At 47.9% G+C, this 15,616-nt stretch overlaps 1 protein-coding gene across 1 annotated transcript; it reads right to left on the bottom strand.

Moving 5' to 3' along the window:
• Window positions 1–11,491: 11,491 nt before the first annotated feature.
• On the bottom strand, window positions 11,492–14,894 carry LOC123070755 (RGG repeats nuclear RNA binding protein A). The gene is made up of 6 exons (XM_044494071.1): window positions 14,504–14,894; window positions 13,848–14,232; window positions 13,611–13,758; window positions 12,659–12,817; window positions 12,525–12,581; window positions 11,492–11,921 (listed from the first exon to the last, which is right to left on the bottom strand). The coding sequence occupies exons 1-6, from the start codon at window positions 14,697–14,699 to the stop codon at window positions 11,721–11,723; spliced, it is 1,146 nt and encodes a 381-aa protein (XP_044350006.1). The 5' UTR covers window positions 14,700–14,894; the 3' UTR covers window positions 11,492–11,720.
• Window positions 14,895–15,616: the final 722 nt, after the last annotated feature.

The raw sequence follows: 15,616 nt of genomic DNA, 5'->3' as shown, positions 1-15,616 counted from the left end.
GTCTAAAGAGGTACGAACCAACTGATATACTCCTTGTTGTGTGTTGAAAAACTGATATGTTCATCTATTAAATAGCGCCACCTCGCTGTCTTATAGCCCACCCAAGCAATTCATATATGCCTATGATTTGAAATTAGCAAGCCGTCTCAAGAGTTAAAGTGGAGGGTTGGAAGTGGGTCTACTTGGTCACAAAATTATGAGCAAGAATCAAAGGAAATTAAGTGAAGACCAAGACGAAATAAACTAAAAGATGGAATAAAATTCCTATATGGCTTGCTGCATTGGACGAATAGGAGAGAAGATTAAGTAAATGGGGTCATCATCGTTCGTGTCTGCGTTGTCTAATTGTAATCTACATGCATGTGTTACACGGCATAGCACCTAAATATTGGAGTCAAAATTGCATCGGATGCATAACTAGGTCAGCTCTGCTCGCATTGAGCCGCAACAGATGCACGAACATGACTGGGTGCATCTATTTTTCTGCTCGTAGAACAGATGCAGGAACATTGAGTAGATCGGTTCTACGTGCAAAAAAAAAACTCTATATGCATCTCATTTACCCCAAAAAAGGTAGATATTTTAATGAATGTATTTTTTATCTTTGCACTCAGTCATCCATATGTTTTCTATGGCGAGGCAACTTGCTGAAATCTGAGATGGGCTCTAGGCCCATATTGCAATTTCTGAAAAATCTCTAAGGGCCCATGTGGGTTATATGGCACTAGGTGTGTGGGAAGTTTAGTCCCACCTTGGAAGTGGAAGGAGAGTTGGAGTGGTTTATAAGGGACTCTCTCCCTCATGCTATTGGAGCTTGAGAAGAGATGAGGCCCTCGCGCGCCGCGCCGCGCCGCGGGTTGCGGGATTGAGCCGAGCCGAGCTCACTCCTATGCGCTTCTTTTTGCCGGTCAGGAACGAAGAGTCTTTGACAGGTGGGGCCACGATCTGAGACGTCGGATCGTGGGCTACCGACTTGGACGTGGGTTCAGCCCACGTCTCTCCACGCGCGGCCGCACATATATATGTGGGGCGCTGCCAACCCTAGCCGTCACGAAACAGAACGCATCTCCGCCTCCACGCCCACGTCGTTCCTCTGCTGCTGCTGCCGCCGGCGACTCCGTCCCGTTCACCGCGTACACGGTTGACGGGAGAGCAGGCCTCCGAAACCACGCCTCTCCGGATCCTGTACGGGGAGAGGGGCGATTAGGTTTTTGGGTAGCGACTACGCGACTGCTCGCTTCTGTTCATCTACGTCCGCATCACCTTCATCATCACCATGTCGACCGACACCGACCGTGCCGCCGCTGAGAAAGCCGAGGCCGACAAGAAGGCCGCCGAGGATGCCGCGGCTGCTGTCACCGCCACCGCCACCGCGTGGCCGATTGGAGGGTATACATCGCTTATCCCTCTCGTGTTTCTTTCTGTTGTAGCAGTACTAGCGGTATGCGTAGATGTCTCTACTATATGCGTAGTACATGCTCTGTTAGATCATAATCAGTATGTTATCAATGCTGTCCATGTCATGCTCATGATTTATTCATGGATTAATTTAATCGAAAAACTGCCTATTTACTCAACAATCCAAAAACCTAATATTTGTAGGAGTTTTTCGAATTCTGGTTTTGCTGCTGCACTGAAACCGTCCCCGTTTACGGGGACGTACTTTAAGCGTTGGCAGACTAAAACCACCTTATGGCTCACGGCCATGAACGTGTTCTGGGTCGCCGGTGTGACTCCTACAGGAACGATCGCTCCTGAACAGGAGAAGGCGTTTAAGGAGGCCACCATGGTGTTCCTCGGGGCAGTTCTGAGCGTGATTGGAGATAAGCTGGTTGATGCATATTTACATATGCGGTCTGCCAAGGACTTGTGGGAGGCGCTCGAATCTAAGTTCGGGGCTGCCGATGCAGGAAGCGAGATGTATATTATAGAGCAGTTCCACGATTACAAGATGGTTGAAAACCGTCCTGTATTGGAGCAGGCTCATGAGATAATATGCATTGTTAAGGAGCTTGAGCTTCTTAAGTGCGAGTTACCGGGCAAATTTGTCGCGGGCTGCATAATCGCTAAGCTCCCCAATTCCTGGAGGAACTTTGCCACCACTCTGAAACATCAGAGGCGTGAATTCTCTGTGGAGGATGTCATTGGCCATCTGAGTGTTGAGCAGAACTCAAGGGCAAAGGACTCGCACGGAAAAGGGGTCGAAGGAACTTCTGTGGCCAATATGGTGCATCAGAAGAACTCCAATTCCCACAAGCCCAGGGGAAAGAACGGTGTCCAACAGACTGCCGACTTTAAGAAGAAGGGTAAGAAGACCTTCAAGAAGAACAAGAAGGATGAGGGCTGCTTTACTTGTGGTTCGGCTGAACATTGGGCCAACAAGTGCCCAAACAAGTTTAAGAAGTCAGGACAGGACTCCAAGTCTATCAACATGATTGTGAGCAACAATGAGAATGGTGCATCTGGGTACGGTAATTTATTTACTGTTTTTTCAGTGTTTCAGCCTACCGATTGGTGGGTGGATACAGGTGCAGGTGTTCATGTGTGTGCTGACATTTCATTGTTCTCTTCTTACCAGGTCACAGGCCACGGGTCCGTATTGATGGGGAATGGCGCGAGTGCTTCTGTTCATGGTGTTGGCACGGTCGATCTGAAGTTTACTTCGGGAAGGATCGTGCAGCTGAAGAACGTGCAGCATGTCCCCGCCATCAAGAAGAACCTCGTTAGTGGCTCCCTTCTATGTAGAGAAGGGTTTAAGTTGGTATTCGAGTCTAATAAATTAGTTGTTACTAAGTATGGACTATTTGTTGGAAAAGGTTATGAGAGTGGAGGGATGTTCCGCCTTTCCCTCGCAGATTTTTGTAATAAAGTCGTGAACCATATTCATTCGAATGTTAATGAATCTGAAGTTTGGCATTCACGTCTTTGTCACATTAGTTTTGGTGTTATGACGCGGCTAGCCAAGTTGGATTTAATCCCGAGTTTCACTTTAGCCAAAGGTTCTAAGTGCCTTTCATGTGTGCAAGCTAAGCAACCTCGCAAGCCTCATAAGGCCGCGGAGGAGAGACACCTGGCACCATTAGAACTCATACATTCTGATCTTTGCGAGATGAATGGTGTGTTGACTAAAGGTGGAAAGAGATACTTCATGACATTGATAGATGATTCCACTAGATATTGCTATGTGTATCTGTTAAATACTAAAGATGAGGCTCTACACTACTTTAAAATCTATAAGGCAGAAGTTGAAAATCAACTTGAAAAGAAAATTAAACGAGTCCGGTCAGATCGTGGTGGAGAGTACTTCTCGAGTGAGTTTGATTCCTTCTGTGTGGAACACAGCATTATTCATGAGAGGACGCCTCCCTATTCACCCCAGTCAAACGGGGTTGCCGAGCGGAAAAACCGTACTCTAACTGATTTGGTTAACGCCATGTTAGATACATCGGGTTTATCCAAGGCATGGTGGGGGGAGGCTATATTGACGGCATGTCATGTCCTGAATAAAGTTCCGACAAAGGATAGTGAGATCACTCCCTATGAGAAATGGGCAAAGAGAAGGACGACACTCTCGTACTTGCGCACTTGGGGCTGTTTGGCGAAAGTCAACGTGCCGATCCCCAAAAAGCGTAAGCTTGGACATAAGACCGTGGACTGCATTAATTTGGGCTACGCTAAGAACAGCGTTGGCTATAGATTTCTAGTAGTGAAATCTGAGGTACCTGACCAGAAGATCGGTACAATTATGGAGTCTAAGGATGCTACATTCTTTGAGGATATTTTTCCTATGAGAGATATGCAAAGCACTTCTAGACAGGAATCTGAGGAGACTCCTGAACCTGCCATCCCTATGGAATATTATGAACAAACACATGATGAAAATCCCGAGGAGGATGACGAGGAAACCCTTGGTAGGGGCAAGAGACAAAGGACTGCAAAGACCTTTGGTGATGATTTCTTCGTGTACCTCGTGGATGATACTCCCACTTCTATTTCACAAGCGTATGCCTCTCCAGAAGCTGACTACTGGAAGGATGCGGTCCGTAGCGAGATGGATTCCATCATGGCTAACGGGACATGGGAGATCACTGACCGTCCCTATGGTTGCAAACCACTGGGATGTAAGTGGGTGTTCAAAAAGAAGCTTAGGCCCGATGGTACGATTGAAAAGTACAAGGCTAGGCTTGTGGCCAAGGGCTATGACCAGCAAGAAGAGGAAGATTTCTTTGATACTTATTCACCTGTGGCTAGACTGACCACCATTCGAGTATTACTCTCGTTGGCGGCCTCACATGGTCTTCTCGTCCATCAGATGGATGTTAAGACGGCTTTTCTAAATGGAGAGCTAAAGGAGGAAATCTACATGCAACAGCCTGATGGCTTTGTGATAGATGGTCAGGAAAGAAAGGTGTGTAGGTTGATAAAATCTTTATATGGCCTGAAACAAGCACCTAAGCAATGGCATGATAAGTTTAATACAACTCTGACATCTGTTGGTTTCGTTGTTAATGAGGCTGACAAATGTGTATACTATCGCCATGGTGGGGGCGAAGGAGTTATACTGTGCTTGTATGTTGATGACATACTGATATTCGGAACAAACCTCAAAGTCATTGAGGAGGTCAAATCGTTTTTATCTCAGAACTTTGAGATGAAAGACCTTGGTGTGGCTGATGTTATCTTGAACATCAAGCTACTGAGAGATAATGAGGGTGGGATCACACTTCTGCAATCCCATTACGTTGAGAAGGTGTTGAGTCGTTTTGGATATTCGGACTGCACACCATCTCAAACACCATATGATCCTAGCGTATTGATTCGAAAGTCCAAAGGCATGGCTAAAGATCAATTGAGATACTCTCAAATCATTGGTTCACTGATGTACCTAGCGAGCGCAACGAGGCCTGACATTGCGTTTGCTGTGAGCAAACTGAGCCGGTTTGTTTCCAAACCGGGTGATGTACATTGGCATGCTGTTGAGAGAGTTATGCGCTATCTGAAAGGTACTATGAACTATGGACTTCACTATACCGGATACCCGTCGGTACTTGAAGGGTATAGTGATGCGAATTGGATCTCTGATGCTGATGAGATGAAGGCCACAACTGGGTATATGTTTACTCTTGGAGGTGGCGCTGTTTCCTGGAAGTCTTGCAAGCAAACGATCTTAACGAGATCGACAATGGAAGCAGAATTAACGGCATTAGACACATCTGGTGTTGAAGCGAGATGGCTTCGAGATCTTTTGATGGACTTGCCATTGGTTGATAAACCGGTTCCGGCTATCCTTATGAACTGTGACAATCAGACTGTCATCACCAAGGTGAAGAGTTCAAAGGACAACATGAAGTCCACCAAACACATAAGAATGAGATTAAAAGCTGTCAGAAAATTAAGAAACTCCGGAGTGATAGCGTTGGACTATGTCCATACGGCTAAGAATCTGGCAGATCCCTTTACAAAAGGGCTATCACGTGTTGTGATAGATAATGCATCGAGGGAGATGGGTATGAGACCCACATGAGTTGCCATGGTGGTAACCCAACCTATATAATCGGAGATCCCGTGAACTAGGACCTGGGAAAACAAGCCAGTGGTGAACTGAGGAGAGTAACTATACTAACCCACTCCGTTGGAGATGCAATACTCTCGATACTGTATGGTAGGATGACTACGGTCTCAATGTGTTCCAAAGCTCATAAAAGCAAGATGCTATCCTACAGAGCGATCTTTGGAGGAACACACCTATATGAGCCCGACTGCTGGTCACAGTCTATGAGATTGGGGTGATCTCTAGTAAGCTCATGAATAGGCCAGGAGTGTGACTTATATGCTCCACCCGAGGGGTCAGCCTTCGGCAGCCTAGTACTAGTAAGACATGTAGTGAAACTTCTTTACGCCAAACTGACAATTCAAGGCATAGTCCATTGTTCAGTTGTGAAGGAGTGTAGCCACTTGTTCTAGGTGAAGTTCAACCTTAAGAGGTCTTTACTGAAACACTGGTATATCGAAACAGCAATTGGAACAGAGGACACAATGGGCCCTCGAGATCTGGTGGGGGATTGCTGAAATCTGAGATGGGCTCTAGGCCCATATTGCAATTTCTGAAAAATCTCTAAGGGCCCATGTGGGTTATATGGCACTAGGTGTGGTGGGAAGTTTAGTCCCACCCCGGAAGTGGAAGGAGAGTTGGAGTGGTTTATAAGGGTTTCTCTTCTACATGCTATTGGAGCTTGAGAAGAGAAGAGGCCCTCGCGCACTCCTCCTGCGCCGCCCGCCTCGCCACGCCACGCCTCGTCACGACGCGCCGCGGGTTGCGGGATTGAGCCGAGCCGAGCTCACACCTACGCGCTTATTTTTGCCAGTCACTAACGGAGAGTTTTCTGACAGCTGGGCCACGATCTGAGACGTCGGATCGTGGGCTGTCACGGACTCGGACGTGGGTCGAGCCCACGTCTCTCCACGCGGCTGCGCCTATAAGTATGCGGTGTCTCCTAACCCTAGCCGCCACGAACAGATCACATCTGCTCACGCGCACGCCCACCGTCGTTCCTTTGCTGCTGCTGCCGCCGGTGACTCCATCCCGTCCGCCACGTACACGGTCGACGGGAGAGCAGGTCTCCGAAACCACGCCCTTCTGGTTCCTGTACGGGGTGAGGGGCGAATAGGTTTTTGGGCAGCGATTACGCGACTGCTCGCTTCCGATCGTCTACTTCCTCTACGTTCGCGTCGCCTTCATCATCACCATGTCCACCGACGCCGACCGTGCCGCCGCCGAGAAAGCTGAAGCCGACAAGAAGGTCGCCGAGGACGCCGCTGCTGCCACCAAAGCCGCGGCCTCTGCGTGGCCTACTGGAGGGTATAACTCGTTTATCCCGCTCCTGATTATTTTCATATTAGCAGTACTAGCAGTATGTGTAGATTTGTCTACTGTTTGCTTAGTACGTGCATGTTTAGATCAGAGTCAGTACGTCATCAACTTAGTCAATGCCATGCTAGTGATTTACTCATGGATTAATTTAATCGAGAAATTGCCTATTTACTCAACAATCCAAAAACCTATTATGTGTAGGAATTTCTCGGCAAGTGGCTTTGCCGCTGCACTGAAACCGGATAAGTTTACCGGTACATACTTCAAGCGTTGGCAGACTAAGACCACGTTATGGCTCATGGCTATGAACGTGTTCTGGGTCACCGGTGTCTCCATGGGAACGATTGCTCCTGAACAGGAGAAGGCGTTCAAGGAGGCTACCGTTGTGTTTCTCGGAGCAGTTCTTAGCGTGATCGGAGGTACCTGACCAGAAGATCGGTACAATTATGGAGTCTAAGGATGCTACATTCTTTGAGGATATTTTTCCTATGAGAGATATGCAAAGCACTTCTAGACAGGAATCTGAGGAGACTCCTGAACCTGCCATCCCTATGGAATATTATGAACAAACACATGATGAAAATCCCGAGGAGGATGACGAGGAAACCCTTGGTAGGGGCAAGAGACAAAGGACTGCAAAGACCTTTGGTGATGATTTCTTCGTGTACCTCGTGGATGATACTCCCACTTCTATTTCAGAAGCGTATGCCTCTCCAGAAGCTGACTACTGGAAGGATGCGGTCCGTAGCGAGATGGATTCCATCATGGCTAACGGGACATGGGAGATCACTGACTGTCCCTATGGTTGCAAACCACTGGGATGTAAGTGGGTGTTCAAAAAGAAGCTTAGGCCCGACGGTACGATTGAAAAGTACAAGGCTAGGCTTGTGGCCAAGGGCTATGACCGGCAGGAAGAGGAAGATTTCTTTGATACTTATTCACCTGTGGCTAGACTGACCACCATTCGAGTATTACTCTCGTTGGCGGCCTCACATGGTCTTCTCGTCCATCAGATGGATGTTAAGACGGCTTTTCTAAATGGAGAGCTAAAGGAGGAAATCTACATGCAACAGCCTGATGGCTTTGTGATAGATGGTCAGGAAAGAAAGGTGTGTAGGTTGATAAAATCTTTATATGGCCTAAAACAAGCACCTAAGCAATGGCATGATAAGTTTAATACAACTCTGACATCTGTTGGTTTCGTTGTTAATGAGGCTGATAAATGTGTATACTATCGCCATGGTGGGGGCGAAGGAGTTATACTGTGCTTGTATGTTGATGACATACTGATATTCGGAACCAACCTCAAAGTCATTGAGGAGGTTAAGTCCTTTCTGTCTCAGAACTTTGAGATGAAGGATCTTGGTGTGGCTGATGTTATCTTGAATATCAAGCTACTGAGAGATAATGAGGGTGGGATCACACTTCTGCAATCCCATTATGTTGAGAAGGTGTTGAGTCGCTTTGGATATTCGGACTGCACACCATCTCAAACACCATATGATCCTAGCGTGTTGATTCGAAAGTCCAAAGGCATGGCTAAAGATCAATTGAGATACTCTCAAATCATTGGTTCACTGATGTACCTAGCAAGCGCAACGAGGCCTGACATCGCGTTTGCTGTGAGCAAACTGAGCCGGTTTGTTTCCAAACCGGGTGATGTACATTGGCATGCTGTAGAAAGAGTTATGCACTATCTGAAAGGTACTATGAACTATGGACTTCACTATACCGGATACCCGTCGGTACTTGAAGGGTATAGTGATGCGAATTGGATCTCTGATGCTGATGAGATGAAGGCCACAACTGGGTATATGTTTACTCTTGGAGGTGGCGCTGTTTCCTGGAAGTCTTGCAAGCAAACGATCTTAACGAGATCGACAATGGAAGCAGAATTAACGGCATTAGACACATCTGGTGTTGAAGCGAGATGGCTTCGAGATCTTTTGATGGACTTGCCATTGGTTGATAAACCGGTTCCGGCTATCCTTATGAACTGTGACAATCAGACTGTCATCACCAAGGTGAAGAGTTCAAAGGACAACATGAAGTCCACCAAACACATAAGAATGAGATTAAAAGCTGTCAGAAAATTAAGAAACTCCGGAGTGATAGCGTTGGACTATGTCCATACGGCTAAGAATCTGGCAGATCCCTTTACGAAAGGGCTATCACGTGTAGTGATAGATAGTGCATCGAGGGAGATGGGTATGAAACCCACATGAGTTACCATGGTGGTAACCCAACCTATGTGATCGGAGATCCCGTGAAGTAGGACCTGGGGAAACAAGCCAGTGGTGAACTGAGGAGAGTAACTTTACTAACCCACTCCGTTGGAGATGCAATACTCTCGGAAACTGTACGGAAGGATGACTATTGTCTTAATGTGTTCCAAGGCTTATATGTATAAGCAAGATGCTATCCTACAGAGCGATCTTTGAAGGAACACACCTATGTGAGCCCGACTGCTAGTCACAGTCTATGAGATTGGGGTGATCTCTAGTAAACTCATGAATAGGCCAGGAGTGTGACTTATATGCTCCACCCGAGGGGTCAGCCTTCGGCAGCCCAGTACTAGTAAGACATGTGGTGAAACTTCTTTACGCCAAACTGACAATTCAAGGCATAGTCCATTGTTCAGTTGTGAAGGAATGTAGCTACTTGCTCTAGGTGAAGCTCAACCTTAACAGGTCTTCACTGAAACACTAGTATATCAAAACAGTATTTGGAACAGAGGACACTATGGGCCCTCGAGATCTGGTGGGGGATTGCTGAAATCTGAGATGGGCTCTAGGCCCATATTGCAATTTCTGAAAAATCTCTAAGGGCCCATGTGGGTTATATGGCACTAGGTGTGTGGGAAGTTTAGTCCCACCTTGGAAGTGGAAGGAGAGTTGGAGTGGTTTATAAGGGACTCTCTCCCTCATGCTATTGGAGCTTGAGAAGAGATGAGGCCCTCGCGCACTCCTCCTCCTCCGCTCGCCTCGCCACGCCACGCCACGCCACGCCTCGTCACGACGGGTTGCGGGATTGAGCCGAGCCGAGCTCACTCCTATGCGCTTCTTTTTGCCGGTCAGGAACGGAGAGTCTTTGACAGGTGGGGCCACGATCTGAGACGTCGGATCGTGGGCTACCGACTTGGACGTGGGTTCAGCCCACGTCTCTCCACGCGCGGCCGCACATATATATGTGGGGCGCTGCCAACCCTAGCCGTCACGAAACAGAACGCATCTCCGCCTCCACGCCCACGTCGTTCCTCTGCTGCTGCTGCCGCCGGCGACTCCGTCCCGTTCACCGCGTACACGGTTGACGGGAGAGCAGGCCTCCGAAACCACGCCTCTCCGGATCCTGTACGGGGAGAGGGGCGATTAGGTTTTTGGGTAGCGACTACGCGACTGCTCGCTTCTGTTCATCTACGTCCGCATCACCTTCATCATCACCATGTCGACCGACACCGACCGTGCCGCCGCTGAGAAAGCCGAGGCCGACAAGAAGGCCGCCGAGGATGCCGCGGCTGCTGTCACCGCCACCGCCACCGCGTGGCCGATTGGAGGGTATACATCGCTTATCCCTCTCGTGTTTCTTTCTGTTGTAGCAGTACTAGCGGTATGCGTAGATGTCTCTACTATATGCGTAGTACATGCTCTGTTAGATCATAATCAGTATGTTATCAATGCTGTCCATGTCATGCTCATGATTTATTCATGGATTAATTTAATCGAAAAACTGCCTATTTACTCAACACAACTGACGAATCAGTGGTGCCCCAATGGCATCTGCAACCTGTCGACTTAAATGACGATGGCGTGGCTACCGCTACAGTAGGATGGTGATGAGCTCAATATAGTTGCCTTTTTACTATATACTCAATATCGACGAGGAGGACCTTGCGATTTCCAGATTGCTCACCAAAGCACGTGCCGCGTGGCAGACGTTTGCACGCTAGACCCGCTATTACCCGTCACCAACACACGAGGAGGACTCGAAGTTCAGTGTTTACTCTGTAGCGATGCAAAAGCATTGTTCCGGAGTATGATGACAAGCATGTCGCCCTGGGATTGACAAAATGGGATGCTAGAGGCGTGCGAGGATTTGCTTTTTCCGTTGTAACGCACGGGCATATTTGCTAGTCTCTTCTGATTAATTAATGGATGAGGTAAATCTTTTGCCTCCGTTTCGGAAAAAAAAGGATTGAAGCCACCATCGCGGAGGCCTAGGAGCGGCATATCACCAACCAAATGATGCTCCACCAGCTCCAAACGCTGAGACAAGGCATGTACGGAGGCCAGTACGCACTCGACGGCTAAGCCCCACAGGGACGAGGCCGAAGGCAGGCATGTACGGAGGCCAGTACGCACTCGACGGCTAAACCCCACAGGGACGAGGCCGAAGGCAAGGTGAGCACTGGCCGTTCGCTTGGCCTGTCTTCCAAGCGCCTTTTCTCCGTGTGCACCAGCCACCAGCACCAGCACCAGACATGGACATACGGTGCTTGACGCCGGAAGGAGCAAGGATTAGACAAGGTCCTCGGTCGCCTTGAAAGGATGAGTGAAGCAAGACGGGTCATTGCTTTGTGCGACGTATCATTTCGAATGAAGAAAAGCTAGAAGAAACAAGGCATAATACGATCTGATCTTTAACCAAACGCAAAGCTAGCCTACAATACTAGCTAGAGGCCTAATCCCGACGATCAACTCCGGTATACAAAATCGAGTAACACACTGAAAGAAAGAACACATTATTTGTTCCGATTAACCGTGACACAATAATCCAACGTCGGGCAAAATTTAAAAGCAAACACCAGTCAAGACAACGAGGATGGCGCTCGGGACAGCACAGCACACAGCCTTCACTTCCCGCCCAGGGTCGGGAACTGTGACTGATCTTCGATGGATGGCGCGGCCGCCTGCCCGCGCTGGTATCCTCCTCCGAACCCGCCCCTGAAACCGCCGCGGTCTCCACGGCCCTCACCGCGGCCCCTTCCACGACCACGGCCACCGTAGTACCGTTCTCCCTCGGCAGGCTTGAGGAACTCGTTGATGCTAAGAGACTGGAGAAAACATTTACAACATTAGCACCTAGCATTTCCTTGTTAGAAACAATAGCAATAGCACAACATAGCCACCACAACAACAATGGACTTGTTACACAATTTGTTGGTTGTTTAAACTAAGGTCGCCCCTTGCTTTTACCCCAAACAAACTAGCAATTGCACGGTTGATTCAGAATTCCAGATTCCAACCCTAGAAGATTGGTCCAAATTCACCTAATCTGCTACATAATTGGCTAAGTAACACAAGGACAAAATAGTAAATTAAAAGGAACTTCAATAAACATACTGTACCCAACTGGGACCATGAAGACACAGAAAGCTGAACAATAAAACTTTACTGCAACCACCAAATATGTGAACTAGTTTGGTCACCCACCAAATTGCACTCAGGATTACAAAATGCTACTCCCTCCGTTCACTATTATAAAATGTTTTCGATCTATTATAAAATGTTTTGGATATTGCAGTACGGACTACAAACAGACTGAAATAAGAGAACGAACACACTAAAACATGTATACATACATCCGATTTAGAAAAAAGTTAGACCATCTTATAATAGTGAACGGAAAGTGTACATTGTAAGACTACAAGTATTACCTTCTTGGCACGTTCATCACGCTCAGTACTTTCCTTCTTCTTCTCCTTGTCAGAACCCTAAGGAATACAAACATAATCATTCATATATTCAAAAATTACCAAAGAATTAAAATAGCATATACTGCTAAACCTACCAATTTAATGAAAACCTCATCATTGGCTTTCTTGGTAGACAGTGGCTGCAGAGACTGCAGGTCCTTGTCAACTTCAACCTTTCTTTCTTCAGTCTTCAATGCTAGTAGTGCTTTCCGCTGTTCCTCCCTTATTTTCTCGAACTCCTCTAGAGTCATCTCCTGTACAATTGAAATATTAGTACACATGCATTGCATGATGGCAGCAGACATGCATAAAGGAACCAGATGTCATAACATAAAGAAGTAGGCAACCAAATTTGAGCCAAATAGGACTCACACCTGGGCAGGAGGTGTGCACTGACATCTCCAGCAGCATGAGAAGCTCAGTCCATGGCATTAGATAACAGTGCAATAGTAAATGAGAAGGTTCATCTACTATGATTTGATTCAAATGATCCACACATTTCTTGCACACAAATAGCAAGCCGGTGCTTTTGTGCAAACAAAGCAGGCAAATGAAGCGAGAAGATACTCAAGGCCTGTTAGGAGCAGGAAAATATAATAGTGTGGTGGGTGTAGGGATATGCTTGCCTAGATCCTATGGGAAAATGAAGTTTGAGGAATGATTATTTTCCTGTGAAATGCACTAAAAACAGTGTTCTTAGTGCAAAATTAAAAACCACAACATATAACCAAACAAGAGGGCAATACATATTTGAGAGAAATCCAAAATCTTTTTGTCTTAACTGCGAATCATGAAAATCCTTTCCTAGCCAGACCCTTCCTTGCACCAAGGGTGAATGAAGTACATCATCCCAACAGCATCAATCAGTGTGAGACAAAGGGCAACTAACAGCAGTAATATAAGCTAAGCTACCAACAGATATAAGACAAGGGCCAGATCAAGCCTGCCTACTAGTAAACCACCCCCACTACAAAACATTTGACTTCTGCGAACCTAAATAAAAAGTGTAATCTCCGCACATAAATTGCAGTTGGGTGTAGCCTTTACCTTATCCTCTTCATTCTCTTCCTCCTCCTTTGCAGCACCATCCTTGTGGTCTTTGTTCTCCACTGTTGTTGGAGGAGCATCATCCTGCTCACCCTGCTTCTCAGCGATGGGAGCATTGTCCTCAATTTTAAGAGCTTCATCAGTTTCCCTGGTTATACAAAACAGATTCATCACTTATAACTCCCTTCATCAATTCAGATAGTAACAAAAAACAACAATCAATGGAAATGTCCTTACTGTGCAAGACCTTCATCAGTGGAAGATCCCCAGTTTCCACGACCTGCACCATCGCGTTTCATCCCTTGGCCACGACCAGTCCCGCTGTGGCGCTCATAGTTTCTCCGAGGTGGTCTCTCAGAGTCATCACCAAACTCACCGTTGCGGTAACCACCACGTCTACCACCGCCTCCACGGTATGGTCGAGGGCCTCTCTCCCCATCCCCGCCTCCAGTTACAGCGCCATCTCCAGAACCTACCCCACCATAACCTCCCTGGTAGCCATTCGTGTTCTCACTGCCAAAGTCACGGTTCTGGCCGTATCGGCCGCCACCTCTGCCGCGGCCAGGTTCACCACGGCCAAATCCTCCACGTGATGGTGGGCCTCCGCTCCTCGCATCCCTCCCTGAAAGAAAGATGAATTGAAGTGCTTAAATAAAAAACTTCATGTTGGAACGCCCCCGCACAAATGGAATCAGATTTACAACCGACGTGGTAGACCAACCGAACCACATCAAAATAATCCATACCACCTCAAAAATGAAATGCGTCAGTAAACATGCCCAAACTAATCACAAAAATAAGATAATTTTTGAATAAACCGAACCACATCAGATGCTGGAAAAGGCCGAAATGCTCCAAATCCAGATCTGGCGCTCTTGGCGCTACGAACTCACCAGCCTGCGCCGGGGGAGCAGATTTTGTCGGCAACTTGGCCGCCGCCGCAGTCTGGGCCGCCTTTCCAGCAGGCGCTGCCTCCGTCTTATTCGCCTGGGCCTTCTTCGCCGCCGCGGCCGCCGCCGCAGCAAGCAGCTGCGAGGGGTCGTCGTTGTCGACGTCTCCAAGGAGATCGAACTGGTTGAGGGACGTCATGGCGGCGGCGGCGGAGGTGGGGGGATGCGGTAGATCAACAAGCTATTCGGGAAGCGGATGGGAGACACGAGCTAGCAGCTTCGCCTGATGGGCCGTGATGCCATTAGAGGACGAGGTGGATGAGGGGAGGGGTTTTGGATGCGGCGGCGGCGAGGGGTTGGGGGAGAGGGGAGAGGAGAGGAGTGTTTGAGGAGAAACCCTAGCCGCACTCCTGCACGAGCTCATATCCTTTGTGTCGGACGTTTTTTTTTCCTACCATTTCTGCTCAGGGTCGTTAAATTACAATCGTAGCCTCCGGATGGAGAATATTTACGGCTGCTTCAGCGCAAGGGGGGCAAGCGGGGTGGGTAGTTTGGGGATTCTCCGGCACAGCAGTCCCCGGGAAGCTGAGGCACTAGCTTGTTGGGATCCTGACATCTGAAGCTGTGGGCTGCCATCGGCTGGGATTGCTTTTATTTTTCTATTTATTAAAAATTACTGTAGGAGATTGCGGAAATACACTTTCGGTCACGATGTGGTCAAAATCTAGGCCATTCATTCTTTGGAGATAAGTGATGTATTTATACACCAAACAAAGTATCACATTTGGTAACCTGAGCTCGCGGTATTAGGTTCATATTTACCTCGAACATTATTGCCTCGTATTTATGTGGAATATTAGTGCGCATGGGGCTACATGTTTGACAAACCGAACCTGATTCATTTAGTATGTGAATAAAAAAGACAGCCACTAACCATTGGCCATATTATAGGAAGCTCTCTCTTTTTAGGGCATCTCCAGCCGCGTCCCCAACAGGCCCTTTCTAGGCGATTTTGCCGCGCCGGCGCCAAAAAAAGCCCCAGTCGCGCCCCCAGAAGCCCGTTTTTCGCCGGCTCGGGCCAAAACTGGTGCCGGCGGACCCAGGCCGAACCCGACG

Source organism: Triticum aestivum, chromosome 3B (assembly GCF_018294505.1).
Source record: "Triticum aestivum cultivar Chinese Spring chromosome 3B, IWGSC CS RefSeq v2.1, whole genome shotgun sequence".
Classification (NCBI taxonomy): domain Eukaryota; kingdom Viridiplantae; phylum Streptophyta; class Magnoliopsida; order Poales; family Poaceae; genus Triticum; species Triticum aestivum.
Note: the sequence above shows the minus strand (reverse complement) of the source record. Positions and strands in the feature narration are given on the sequence as shown.

Bases quoted from the DNA above. Each gene is read 5' to 3' on its own strand.
- LOC123070755 (XM_044494071.1), bottom strand. From the start codon at position 14,699: ATGACGTCCCTCAACCAGTTCGATCTCCTTGGAGACGTCGACAACGAC. The intron at 14,233-14,503 runs GTGAGTTCGTAG...TCTTTCTTTCAG, and splicing joins TGCTCCCCCGGCGCAGGCTG to GGAGGGATGCGAGGAGCGGA. The intron at 13,759-13,847 runs GTAAGGACATTT...TTGTATAACCAG, and splicing joins ACTGATGAAGGTCTTGCACA to GGAAACTGATGAAGCTCTTA.